Source organism: Syngnathus floridae, chromosome 12 (assembly GCF_059516105.1).
Source record: "Syngnathus floridae isolate MCC-2025c chromosome 12, RoL_Sflo_1.0, whole genome shotgun sequence".
In the NCBI taxonomy this organism is placed as follows: Eukaryota; Metazoa; Chordata; class Actinopteri; order Syngnathiformes; family Syngnathidae; genus Syngnathus; species Syngnathus floridae.
Genome location: NC_142424.1, coordinates 9,369,755 through 9,382,859, shown reverse-complemented (window position 1 = coordinate 9,382,859; position 13,105 = coordinate 9,369,755). Strand labels below are relative to the sequence as shown.

At 39.2% G+C, this 13,105-nt stretch overlaps 1 protein-coding gene across 1 annotated transcript; it reads right to left on the bottom strand.

Moving 5' to 3' along the window:
- Window positions 1–1,394: 1,394 nt before the first annotated feature.
- LOC148390002 (uncharacterized) lies at window positions 1,395–10,666 on the bottom strand. The gene is made up of 12 exons (XM_088393013.1): window positions 10,578–10,666; window positions 10,424–10,475; window positions 10,246–10,346; window positions 6,277–6,362; window positions 5,995–6,076; window positions 5,831–5,916; window positions 4,476–4,524; window positions 4,286–4,376; window positions 3,602–3,702; window positions 3,308–3,392; window positions 3,039–3,143; window positions 1,395–1,499 (listed from the first exon to the last, which is right to left on the bottom strand). Exons 6-12 carry the CDS (start codon window positions 5,904–5,906, stop codon window positions 1,395–1,397), a joined length of 612 nt encoding a protein of 203 aa, XP_088249139.1. The 5' UTR covers window positions 5,907–5,916; window positions 5,995–6,076; window positions 6,277–6,362; window positions 10,246–10,346; window positions 10,424–10,475; window positions 10,578–10,666.
- Window positions 10,667–13,105: the final 2,439 nt, after the last annotated feature.

The following is a 13,105-nucleotide window of genomic DNA, read 5'->3' as shown; positions in this document are numbered from 1 at the left end:
TATATATATATATATATATATATATATATATATATATATATATATATATATATATATATATATATATATATATATATATATATATATATATATATATATATATATATATATATATATATATATATATGCCTGATTCAAGAGTTGTTTTTTTATTCACCATGTTTGAGCGTGCCAAACAAGGAATTTGACTTCGGTAAATCACAGCCTCTGTTCAACATTTAGGTGACTAACAACAACACTCAGGACATGTGAAAAATGGCAGATATTCTTAAACATCCCCTGATCTTAAACTCCCAAGAGGGCAAGGAAAAACTCAAAACTCCAGCTAGGGGAAATGAGAAACCTTGAGAAGAGACCACAGATGGGAGGGTCCCTCTTCTAGGATGACCAGGCTGCAATGGATGCAGAGAGGACACATAGTACAAACAGTGTAGACAATTCAAAAAAGGTGTGGAGAGCAGGATGTTATTGCACAGTAGTCAGAAGTTCGAACGTTTGTTTGACGACACATGTGCAGTAGGACGAGTCAGTCGACGGGGGGGGGGGGGGGGGGGGGGGGTGGACGGACGACGATTTGTACACAACATGTGCGGTAGGACGAGTCAGTCGACGGGGGGGGGGCGCTAGGAATTCACTGGGGAGCCAAGGGGGTGCTCGTCTGAAAAGGTTTGGTAACCACTGGTGTAGAGAGAGAAGAGGGAAAGGACGCATCCCTGAGGGGCTCCAGTATTGGTGGTCCGGGTGTCAGATGTGATGCTCCCCAGCCTCACACGCTGTCTCCTGTGGGTCAGGAAGCACTAACCTCTCGAAAAATTTCATGACCACAGATGTCAGTGCGACAGGTCTGACGGCTGGGATAGGCTCCAGCACACCCGCGACCCCCGTGGGGACTAAACGATTCAGAAAATGGATGGATGGATATATATATATAGAGAGAGAGAGAGGGAGAGAGAGAGAGAGAGAGAGAGAGAGAGAGAGAGAGAGAGAGAGAGAGAGAGAGAGAGAGAGAGAGAGAGAGAGAGAGAGAGAGTCCCTTGCAGTGAAAGTAGCCCACCAGCACACATACGATGTTGAAGATCTGATCATTAGAGATTCAAACACCGGCGGAGAGTTACAGGGGGGGAAATAATTGCATAGGGTATTAAAGTTATATTTTAAGTAAAGGTATTAAAGGTAATTTTAGCACATTTGTTAATTCAAAAGTATGTATCAAACTGGTAACAGAATCAGTGCCGTACCCAAAAAGCAGCGCCCAAAATGTTTTATGGCCAAATGTGTAGACAGAGATATCAACATGTCTTCAGAAATGCAGTCATGTATCTCAAAGCAAAATGTCTAGAGCTACCAACAACAATCACTTTTCATACCACCTTGCTTGTAGTATATCTAAACATTTACATCCCTTTAAACTGCTGCATAATAGATAGAAGATGTTCACTCCGTTTCTGGATGCTGCTGTGCTCCTCCTTCAGCTTCTCTTGGTCTTGCAGCACTTCCTCCTAAAATTAATGAATAGGATTACTGCACTGTCACAGCAAGGACGACTTTAAGGAAGAGATGTGTTTTTCATTGGGGTTTAAATGAATGGATTAATCAGCAAACATCTGCTGGAAAAGAGTTCTAGAAGGATTGGGACAACAATGTCGAAAGTTCTGTCCCACAAAGTGTGATACTTGTGACAATTTATGAGCTCAGCTTTTGAACATCACATGACCGTAGCCAGAAGATGGGTGAGCAGCTTGGTTGGGACTGCAGTAGCAGTAGTAGTTATTTTTTTCTATATTTTAACTGCTTAATTGTATTCATAAATATAATTTTGTAATTCACAAAAAATCTTCTAGTGTTCCAGTTGATTTCGAGATGGAGTTGCTAGTTCTTGTTTTGTTTTTCTCTATGTATTCCTCAATTCCTCTTATATTGGTTCCCAGCTTGTTACTTTGATGTTGAGATATTTTGGAGCATTTTTTTAACAACTGCTTTTTATTTCAGCACTTGTTGCCCAACATTATCTCAGCTATTTTTAACTCTGAGGTTTTACAGGTGTAATACCTTGGACATTTTAATCGTTTTGTAAACACAAAGATTTGCATTCCATTGACCACTGTAAAACATTTATGATCCCTATGGAGGTAGTATCACCTCCTGGAAAAGCGCAGGAGACGTTGGTAATTGCATTATGTCTTGACCCTGTGACCTTAAAAATAACACGGGTGAATTTTCCTACAGGCCTCCTCGGTAATCAAAGACTGGCATGTTTTATGAGCACTTTTTGCCTTGTCATCATATGCACCATTCCCATAAGTACCGCAGCATATTCCACAGTCTGTCTTGCTTCACACTAAGATACTGTGACTGTATTTGGCAGTATATATTCTGTTCTGTGGTTGTGGTGTGGTAATGGTATGGTATACCATAATTCATGCACACTTTATCTACTGATCCAGGCAGATTTGTTTTTAAAATTAAAGTCAATGAATGCAAATGTATTATTATTTGCTTTAAATTTAATATTTTTTCCACACATTGTTCCTTATTCTTACAAATGATCAAAAATATTCCATCTCTCTATGCAGACACCTCAATCAGTGTTCTTTTCTGTTAACTTTAAAAACTTCTAAAGTACCTTCATCCACTGATTTTTAACCTCCACCCCAATTCTTTCCTTTGCAGATCATTAAACAGGTCCTTGGGTGCTTTACTTATCTTTGAATTCACCTCAGTGTGCTCCATGTACTCTCTAGTTTAAAGTGTATATTATTTTAAATTTTAAGTGAAGCTTTTCTTAAACTGTTCAACATGTGATGAAAGCGTGAAGACCCCAAATAAATGCTTTACTCCTGATCTCAACACGTTATGTATACATAAATGCCTTTTGTACCTTCCAATCTTGACAGAAATAAGTGCCTGTGTGTGCGCGCGTGTGTGTGCGTGTGCATGTGTGTGTACAAATGCCAATGACAAAACAAAATGACCCAATGAGAACTTACAGAGTTGTGCGAAATGCATGCAATCCAATGTATTTGTGTGTTTGTATTAACCCTCAGTCTGCAGAGCTCCCTCCTTTCTCTGTCATTTTCCTCAGCTCTCGCACGAAGCCATGCCTCGTTTTGAGAACGATGTCTGTCCAGCATTTCCTGCAACTCCTAATACAAACACATTCACGGAGACACACAAGCGCAACATATCCCACACAGTATTATTGATTGATTGATTGAACATTTATTGGACTAACAAGATGATTTGGATTCTGAAGCATATTAAACACAGAAGTTGTGTTCGATTCAAACAGTTCTATAAAATAATAAACCTGTTGGTGCTGTTGCTTCTGGGCCTCGTGGCCTTCTCTGGCTATTTGCAGAGCAGCAGCAGATTTTGACAACGTTCTCTTCTGCCTGAAACAATTTAAAAACATTTAAAATAAGGAACAAAAAAAGCGATTAAAAAAATGGTTTTGTCTTCTGCTGTATTACAAGTCAAAGCAAATTTACAAATCACTGTTTTACGCTTAGTATTTAAATGGATATGTAGGTAAATGAAATGATTGTTGTTGGCACAGAAGTTTTTTTTTTTTTTTCTCTTTTATAAAGCTTAACTAACGTACTGATCAAGCTTCTGGAACTCCTGGTCAAGTAGAGTGAACGCAGTCTGGATCATCGACATGGCCTTGTCTCGAACTGCACTGAAGTCTCTATGGACAAATATCTGATGCAGAAGAATGCAGAAGTGTAGTTGCACGATACACAAGGCTTCAGACATTAATGAAACGTACGTATACATATTGTTGAGTTAAGTTTATTGTTAGGTTACGTTGGGTTTAGCTTAGTTTCAGTCGATACTGTACATCAGGGGTGTCAAACTCATTTTTTTCGCGGGCAGCATTGTAGTCATAGCTTCTTTCGGAGGGCCATTATGACTGTCAACCCAAATAAATGTATGAGCACCTCATATAATATGCAGTAAAAGCTACAAAACAAACTGACAAATAACTCCTTTTCAAATCAGAGTAAAAACTGGTCAAATATTAAAAAAAAACAGATGTTATTAAAAGTGAAGACAATTTGCAATTCAAGTAATGACACATAAATTTGATGCACAATTTGTCTTCGCAGGCCACATAAAATGATGTGGCGGGCCGTATCTGGCCCCCGGGCCTTGAGTTTGACACCTGTGTTGTACATTATTCATCTTGGGAGAAAAAGGTTATTACAGTATACATTGCACAGTGAATGTTAGATAATTTTGTGTAAGAGATTGAAAAATTTGTATGTGTGCATGTACTAATCACCTGCCCACTTGCTGTTATACTCTTGGATTGGTTGGCGGGAGAAGAGTCACTCAGATCATAGCGAACGTTGGGAATTTTTGTGGGAGTAAAACTGTTGGTTGATCCAACCAAAGTGAAAAGTAGAAAAGTCATGTATGAGTGTTATGTAGGCAATAACAATTGTACACTGCACTCATGCACAGACACACACCTGTAACTGAGTCCCTGAAGACCAAATTCAGACAGAATCTCCTTCATGACTGTGGATGAGAAGTTATGTTTCAGCTTTTACACTCCAGCTTCACGTCATATATCAGGCTCTCTTTTTGTAGTCAGCTTATCTGGAGAAATGCTGACGAAACCTGATTTTTATATCACAATGCAATTCTTGCTGCATGTTTGCCAAACTGGCACACAGGTCTCTGCCAAGATGGGTGGGCCGATGTATCAGAAGTTGTGTCTTGCATTTTGTGAAGTAACAATAACAGAAAGTTGATCTTACACCTGCTAAGTCGCCAGCATAGGATAAACAACTGGTCTATCGCAACATATTTCATTCATAAATATGCAAACAGCAGGCATCCAACTCTCAAAATTATTGCAATAATATCTTTGAATGATCCCACTGGGCAACATCAATTCATTTCATTGCGAGCACCACTTTCATAGGGAATGAAAGGAACTGTGTTCATTGGGCACAGAATACTGACCACTCCCACATCGACACAGCCCTCCCTCTCACAGTTACTGCTCTCATTTGTGAAATTACCAACATCGGGTCCAACCCATCTCTGCACAGAAGATATGCCACTCGTCGAGAAGAATTGATGCCAATCACAAAAAGAGAACCTCATGTTAAAGTCCCAATGATCATCGTCACACACACATCTGGGTGTGGTGAAATTTGTCCTCTGCATTTAACCCATCCCCATGTGATTTTAATCCATCCCCTGGGGGAGAGGGGAGCAGTGAGCAGCAGCGGTGCCGCGCTCGGGAATCATTTGGTGATCTAACCCCCCATTTCCAACCCTTAATGCTGAGTGCCAAGCAGGGAGGCAATGGGTCCCATTTTTATAGTCTTTGGTATGACCCGGCCGGGGTTTGAACCCACAACCTTCCAGTCTCAGGGCGGACACTCTACTACTAGGCCACTGAGCTGGTCATAAAGATGGAAGAAAAATTAAGATGGATTTTTGTGAATAAACAAACCAATGCTAATACCTGGTTGCCTCTCTGAGGGGTTGATAAGTTTCATTACTTTCAGATCATTAAATTCTTGCTCTTCATTCTTTCCTCCAAATATGTACAACTGCCAACCACATAAACAGTATTTTAATAACCATACAAATGCACCAGAAACTGTCCCACAAATGACATTTCAAGGTTATGAAAGTAAGCATACATTATTGAAGGCACGCTGAATTATAGTCGATTTTTCCATTTTTTATCATGTTTAGCCTTCAATCGTTTTTCATTATAAATGAGAAATTTGGGTTTCACCACCCTGTAAGAATGCAACGTTGTCATAAACCGAGGACCTTCTGTTTGAGTGTGCCGCATACTCACATGGCTGTGAACGATAAAGGCGGTGTGTCCGTTTCGTCGGGCAGGAGGAATGCCAACGTAGAAAGGAACTTTCCATTTCATCTTAGCTGAGGACACAAACAGTACCAGGAAGAAGGAGAGATACTTCATCTCTTGGTTCACATGTACTCATAATCTATACTCACCAATACTGAATTTGTGAATCTCATTGGATGATGTCACTGATTGGTCATCATTTGAGCTTTTGCCTCCGAACAGGTAAATATCCTAATCATGTGGACAGTTATGAATGTAGTGACATAAAAGCCATACATGTGACAAACCTATTGCACTAAAGCTTTATTGTTAAAAACAAACAATAATGCCTTTGCTTGCATTTTGACATTTTGTGTATGTGAAATAGTCAATAATAAATCATTAGTACTTTTTAAGAAAAACAGTGTATACATGTGTCTGTGCATGTTTACTTTGTCATGGTGCGCAGTCAAAGTATATCCACTGCAGGCAGCAGGCAACTCTCCCTTTGACTCCCATTTCTGCCAAACCAAATTTTCTAGTGATACAAAAAGAAGGCTCTCAATGATATGTTTTTAAATATAATTTAGTAGTCGCGATTTGTCGACTAATCAGATCATATGTAAAACACAGCATCTATCTATCTATCTATCTATCTATCTATCTATCTATCTATCTATCTATCTATCTATCTATCTATCTATCTATCTATCTATCTATCTATCTATCTATCTATCTATCTATCTATCTATCTATCTATCTATCTATCTATCTATCTATCTATCTATATATATATATATATATATATAGCTATATGTTGTATATATATATATATATATATATATATATATATATATATAAAATGCTCAATTTCTTCCTGAAAATAATTGCAATTACAAATGCTTGGATATTAGAGCGTTAATTTCGTTTGTCTTTAATGTAAAACTACAAAAAGAAGTGTCAAAAAGCCAAATTGGATATAATTCCACACCAAACGTAAAAAAGGGACTAGACAAAAGTATTGGCACCCTTTGAAAAATCATGTGATGCTTCTCTAATTGTTACTTACCTGTAGCGCATACAAGTGATAGGTGAGGTAACAGATGGTGGCAAATACTAATTCACACTTGCAGCCAGTTAAAATGGATTGAAGTTGACTCAATTTCTGCTCTGTGCTTCTTGTGTGTACCACATTGAGCATGGAGAAAAGAAAGAAAACCACAGAACTGTCTGAGGACTTGAGAAGCAAAATTGTGAGTAAGGATGTTCCTGTGTCTCCCGTGCGCAGTGTCATCAAGAAGTTTGAACCCCATGGCACTGCGTCCAACATCCAAACAAGTTCAAGATTTCCTGCTGTCCAAGGGTACAACAGTGTCAACCCGTAGTATGCGTCGGCTTCTGAATGAAAACGGACTCTATGGAATGATAGCAAGAAAGACCCCACTTTTGACCATGAGACATAAATAACCCAGGCTGGCCAAAATTTACCTGAAAAAGGCAAAAACGTTTTGGAAGAATGTTCTCTGGTCATATAAGACGAAATAGAGCTTTTTGGGAAAAGGCATCAACACGGAGTTTACAGGAAAAAAACGTGGCCTTCAAAGAAAAGAACACTGTCTCTCCAGTCAAACATGGCGGAAGTTCCCTGATGTTTTGGGGTTGCTTTGCTACCTCTGGCTCTGGACTGCTTGACTGTGTGCATGGCATTATGAAGTCTGAAGACTACCAACACAATTTGCAGCATAATGTAGTGCCCAGTGTGAGAAAGCTGGGTCTCCGTAAGAGGTCATGGGTCTTCCAACAGGACAATGACCCAAAACAAAACACACTTCAAAAAGCACGAGAAAATGGTTTGAGAGAAATCACTGGAGAGTTCTAAAGTGTCTAGCAATAAGTCCAGACCTGAATCCCATAGAACACCTGTGGAGAGATCTCAAAATGGCAGTTTGGAGAAGGCACCCTTCAAATCACAGGGACCTGGAGCAGTTTGCCAAAAAAGAATGGTCTAAAATTCCAGCAGAGCATTATAAGAAACTTATTGATGGTTACCAGAAGCGGTTGTTTGCAGTTATTATGTCTAAAGGTTGAGCTACCAAGTATTAGGCTGAGGGTGCCAATACCGTATTTTTCGGACTAAAAGTCGCTCCGGAATATACGTTGCATCAGCCATAAAATGCACAATAAAGTGAAAAAAAAACATATATACCGTATTTGCCGGTGTATTAGTCGACCTTTTTCGATCCAAAATCGACCGAAAAAAATCGACCTCGACTTATACACCGAGTCATAAAATTTAACTTCGTATTCATCGCTTCAAATGTGATGGTAACCAAGGCCGTTTCTCATGCATCTCATTGTGCGTGGGTGTGCGTCCGTCAGGCTCATCAAACAGCGAGAAACTGAATCATTATAAAGCGTTCGTCGCATTAACACCTATCCTCAGCAACAATTTCAAATATTCTCACCTCAATAACGGACATCGAAAGCCAGGCAGCGACGATGACTGCTAGGGGGAAGTACTGGGTATTGAGCGAATGTGCGAGTCATCGCGCGTCAAGCAACGACAATAACTACCGGTACGTAAACATTCAATCGCCATGTCTAAATGAATGTCGTTGGCACTTAGAAAATATTCGCCAAACTTGGCCAGACTTCCAGGGGAAGAGGCCGAATTTTCACTTGTTCTGGCCGACCGGAGGAACCAGCCGAGGCGGACTCTTTACGGCGGTTGAGTCGTTGGCACTTAGAAAATATTCGCCAAACTTGGCCGGACTTCCAGGGGAAGAGGCCGAATTTTCACTTGTTCTGGCCGACCGGAGGAACCAGCCGAGGCGGACACTTTACAGCGGTTGAGTCGTTGGCACTTAGAAAATATTCGCCAAACTTGGCCGGACTTCCAGGGGAAGAGGCCGAATTTTCACAAGAACAGACATGAACGAGCAACAACAGGCTAAACGGTACGGTATGCTAAAGTGACATAAACACAAACGAAGAGCTGAGAACGGGCCTGACGTAACATTAACAGTTATCCAAATAACTATAACATAAATAACACCTTTATCAAACCATCTGTGTCACTTAAAGGGAAATGTGCTTTCGGGAGTTTGCAAACATATTTTTTAAGGTTGTGTTAAACTTATAATCATATTAATATCTAGTATTGGAGTGCTCGTGTGGATTGGTGGGTGGCGAAGAATGTGCAGGCAAACTGCATGAAGTTGTTTTCTTCGAAGTGTTGTGGAATAGGCCCAGATAGGGAGTACCGGACGAGAACACCTCAAGGTTGGTGAGAAACGAGAACAACAGCACGTCTATGTGGCCGGGCTTCGCAGGGAAAACCCAACCGCCTGACCTCAGCAACACCTGGACGGGGAGGAGATGGCCATCGACCAATCATCTCACAATATTTTGCATGCTTTAATATTCATATTGTGTTTCTTCAAAGCTGGGCAACCCGGAAGAATGTGTCGTCTTTTGGTGGTCACAAAAACGCACGAGTTTTAGTGTGAGGGACCCGGGACCCAGGCCTGTATTAGTGCGCTTTGTCAGGAATAAACAATTGGTAAATTTGGTCTGATTGATCTACTGGTCTTCTCTTTGACAGAACGAACTCGCAAAATTGTTAGGTGCACCAGTGTGTGGATTAGGACATAGCAATTTATGTGTTAAGTGTTGATCGCAATTTGGAGTCAGATCAATAACTAAAATCCGTAACCTAACACACTCCAAATCATTAAATCCATCGATCGTCCTTTATGTAAACAATGCCGTGTGTGCGCTGCGCCGCTGACGTCGGTTGCAGTTCAAATTATTCCACAGGCCCATATAACGACATATAAATTATATATCAAATAACTATTATATAAACAACAATATTATCAAACCATCTGTGTCACTCCAAATCATTAAATCCATCGATCGTCCTTTATGTAAACAATGCCGCATGTGTGCCACGCCGCTGACATCGGTTGCATTTCAAATTACAGTAATCCCTTGCTACATGACGTTCGTTTATCGCGGTTTCACTACATCGCGGATTTTTGAATTTTGAAAATTTGTGAATAATTTTACATATAAATCGCTCCTGAGTATAAGTCACTCCCCCAAACTATGAAAAAAAAAAACCCGAGACTTATAGTCCAAAAAATACGGTACTTTATGTCTGAACCATTTTTGGAGTTTTGTGTAAAACGACAATTGATTTGACTTTTTTTTCCATTCTCTTTTGTGTTTTTTTACATTGCAAGCAAAATAAATGAAGATATTAATATGAAATCATTTGTGATTGCAATCATTTTCTGGAAAGAATTGAGCATTGGCTGACAGAATTGCAGGGGTGCCAATACCTTTGGCCAGCACTGTATACCTCATTATCATTAATTTACAGCTAAGACTCTCCCAGTCTGGTTAGGTCAACTTACCAATATTAAGGACATGAATGTCCTTACAGAATTCTCCACTGTCTGCATAACCCCCAAACATGAAAACCTGGTCACCAACCAGAGCACAACCCTGTCCAAACCTACACACACAAAAGTATATATGAATGCGCTCTAGGGTGTTTAATCCAGTTAACTCTTTAAGAGGAGAGCCTCTCACATGGCAGGGGGTGGTGAGCCACTTGTCTTAACTGGTGTCCAGGTGTAGGACACTGAAAACAGTGTGCATGAAACAAAAACAGAATAAAATACGACAGCAACATACAAATACATACATATAAACTGTATAAATACAGTACTTCCAGAATTTGTACCTGTGTTGAAGACCATGAGGTCATCAGTTGCTATACCCCCGAGAGTTCCTCCATACACATAGATGTTATCTTTGACAGCAACAGAGCTATGTCCACGGGTTCTGAGTGTCACACCTCCGACCGTTAGGCAATCCCAGGTTAGAGACACTTATAAACAATGAAAGGTTTTGTTATACTTTTCTGAGTGAAGACAACAAAACAGCAGCATGCATTCAATGATCATGTGATGGACACAACACTACACTCACCTATGTCAAAACTGAAGACCCCTGGGAGGCATTCAGCAGCCTTGGGATTGGAAACACCGCCAAACACATACACCTTCCCTTTAACAACACTGACACAGAAAATAATCTTATACAGTCATTTTGATTGTTTCTTTTATGTATAGTAAGGGTCATTAAAATTACTGATCACTTAAAAAATTGAAATTTTAATTCAAAGCCACTATTTTTTTTTTCTAAACTTTCTTAGCACTATATTTACCAGAGAGTGTGGCCTTGTCTGGCTGTGGGAACCTCTCCAATCTGTGGAATCTGCTCCCATATTACATCATCTGGGGAAACTACACATATCACTTTTGATTAACATTGGTCACCTCTCGGATTGGGCTTAGTAATTATTATGTGAATTATTTATTTTCAATGTGTGTAAGTATTTGTGGCTGTATTTACTAATTGTGTCGTCAAGTAATTATGGCGTGTTTGAATTGCGCAAGATACCCTTCTTCAAGTCATCTGCAGGATCAAACAATATGGATTAAAATTTAAGATCCCAGAAAGTACAGTACTGCACCTGTTAGCATGTAGAAGTCATCAAAGTAAACAGGGTTGTCCTCCTAAATTAATCAATTGAAGCAAATGAATGTAGGCTGTAGTATCAAAGTATCCATTTAACAAATTCCACACCAAGTCACCTCTTGGTTGTAGTTGGAGGCTCCTCCAAAGAGAAAGACGATGTTCCCTGCCAAAGCTGAAGCGTGGCCATATCTGTCATTAGTACACAGAAACGATTATCAAATAACAAGAAAACAGACTCAAATATTTACATACTAATTAGGGTTGTTACTCTTGAATATTTTTAAAATCGATTATTCTATCAATTAATCAAATCATTAGAAACAATTTAATTTGCATTAGAGTGGAATTTTTCTTGACTGATTATTGTTTATTATTCAATTGTTGTTTATCTAATATTATTTAGTGATAAAAACAACAACAGCTGAACAACAGTTAAGCAATATCACACATGACGGTGGTCATTCCTTCTCAAAGTTAAAGCAGATATTTTCAAAATTTTGCTTAGAAATGTTAAGGATAACTCGATTATTGAAATAGGAAGTGATTCATTTTATAACCGATTTGTTGTCAATTATTCAATTGGTTTTGACACCTCTAATACTAATTGGCATAAAACTTGCTTGCAATAGTGGAGAAACATCTGTTGTAATCGTGGCTGAAATGTGACCCACCTGGGACATGGAGCCTCTCCCTTCATCTCTTTGTCTAGCCAATGACCGCTAGCCAATGCCATCTTCATTGTTTGAGCAGACACAAAGTATACAATACTGTAAAATCATAACTGTAAAAGATGTGAGTGAGAGCTGCTTGATAACTATAATAATGATGCAAATAAATCCAGACAAAATTACTCAGTGAAGCTGCAAACATTGTTACAATGTGACGTACGACATGAAATATTCATTAGCAATTGCAAATGATTGTTTGTCCTCAAAACCTACCTGCTTCAGAGCTAAATGTCACAAAATTAACTATTCTTCTTTTTCTGATGGTATTGTTGCGAAGCTTGAAGCTGTGCTGAGCCGAAGATGACTTTGCCCTCAGTCCTCAGGTGCTCAGGTAACAGATGGTTTACACACTCCCCTGCTTGAACACTGTTGCCTAGCAATACCTACAATTGGATCCGATCAGGTCTGCAAGATAATAGGTACACTAACCAATGAGTTACCTCCCAAATTTCCAAATCATTCATATGTTAATTGTACCAGATGGATTGATAAACTCTAAAAAATAAACTTACAGTAGATGACTGCCTGGTCTTTATTGTTCATTGACATGAACCAATCAAGCCCTGACTTGCCACCAGACAATAACAGCTGGCGAAGTAAGGATCTCCAAAGGCTCAATAATATGACCCAGAGGATCATCAATTATCGTCTGCATTCCCTTATAAAACTGTACAGATCTTGCTTCAGTGAGGCGCAAAAAAAAAAAAAAAACCTCCTAAATCACCTGTTTGAACTTTTACTATCAGGCAGACAACACTGAAAAGTGAAATAAAAAACAAACATATTTAGACTTTTTTTTCTGCAAGTGCCATCTCTTTATTAATCTCTGGCCACATAAGGTAATATTAGGTTTATTGATGAAATAGAGATGGTCTGCTGTGTTTTACTTATTCATTATTTATCATGCACTGTGAGAAGCACTTCAATTTCGTTTTTTTATTAGAATGAAAATAAAGAAGTAGATTCATTGCTAGTAATGAGCTTTGTGTGAAGGATTCTT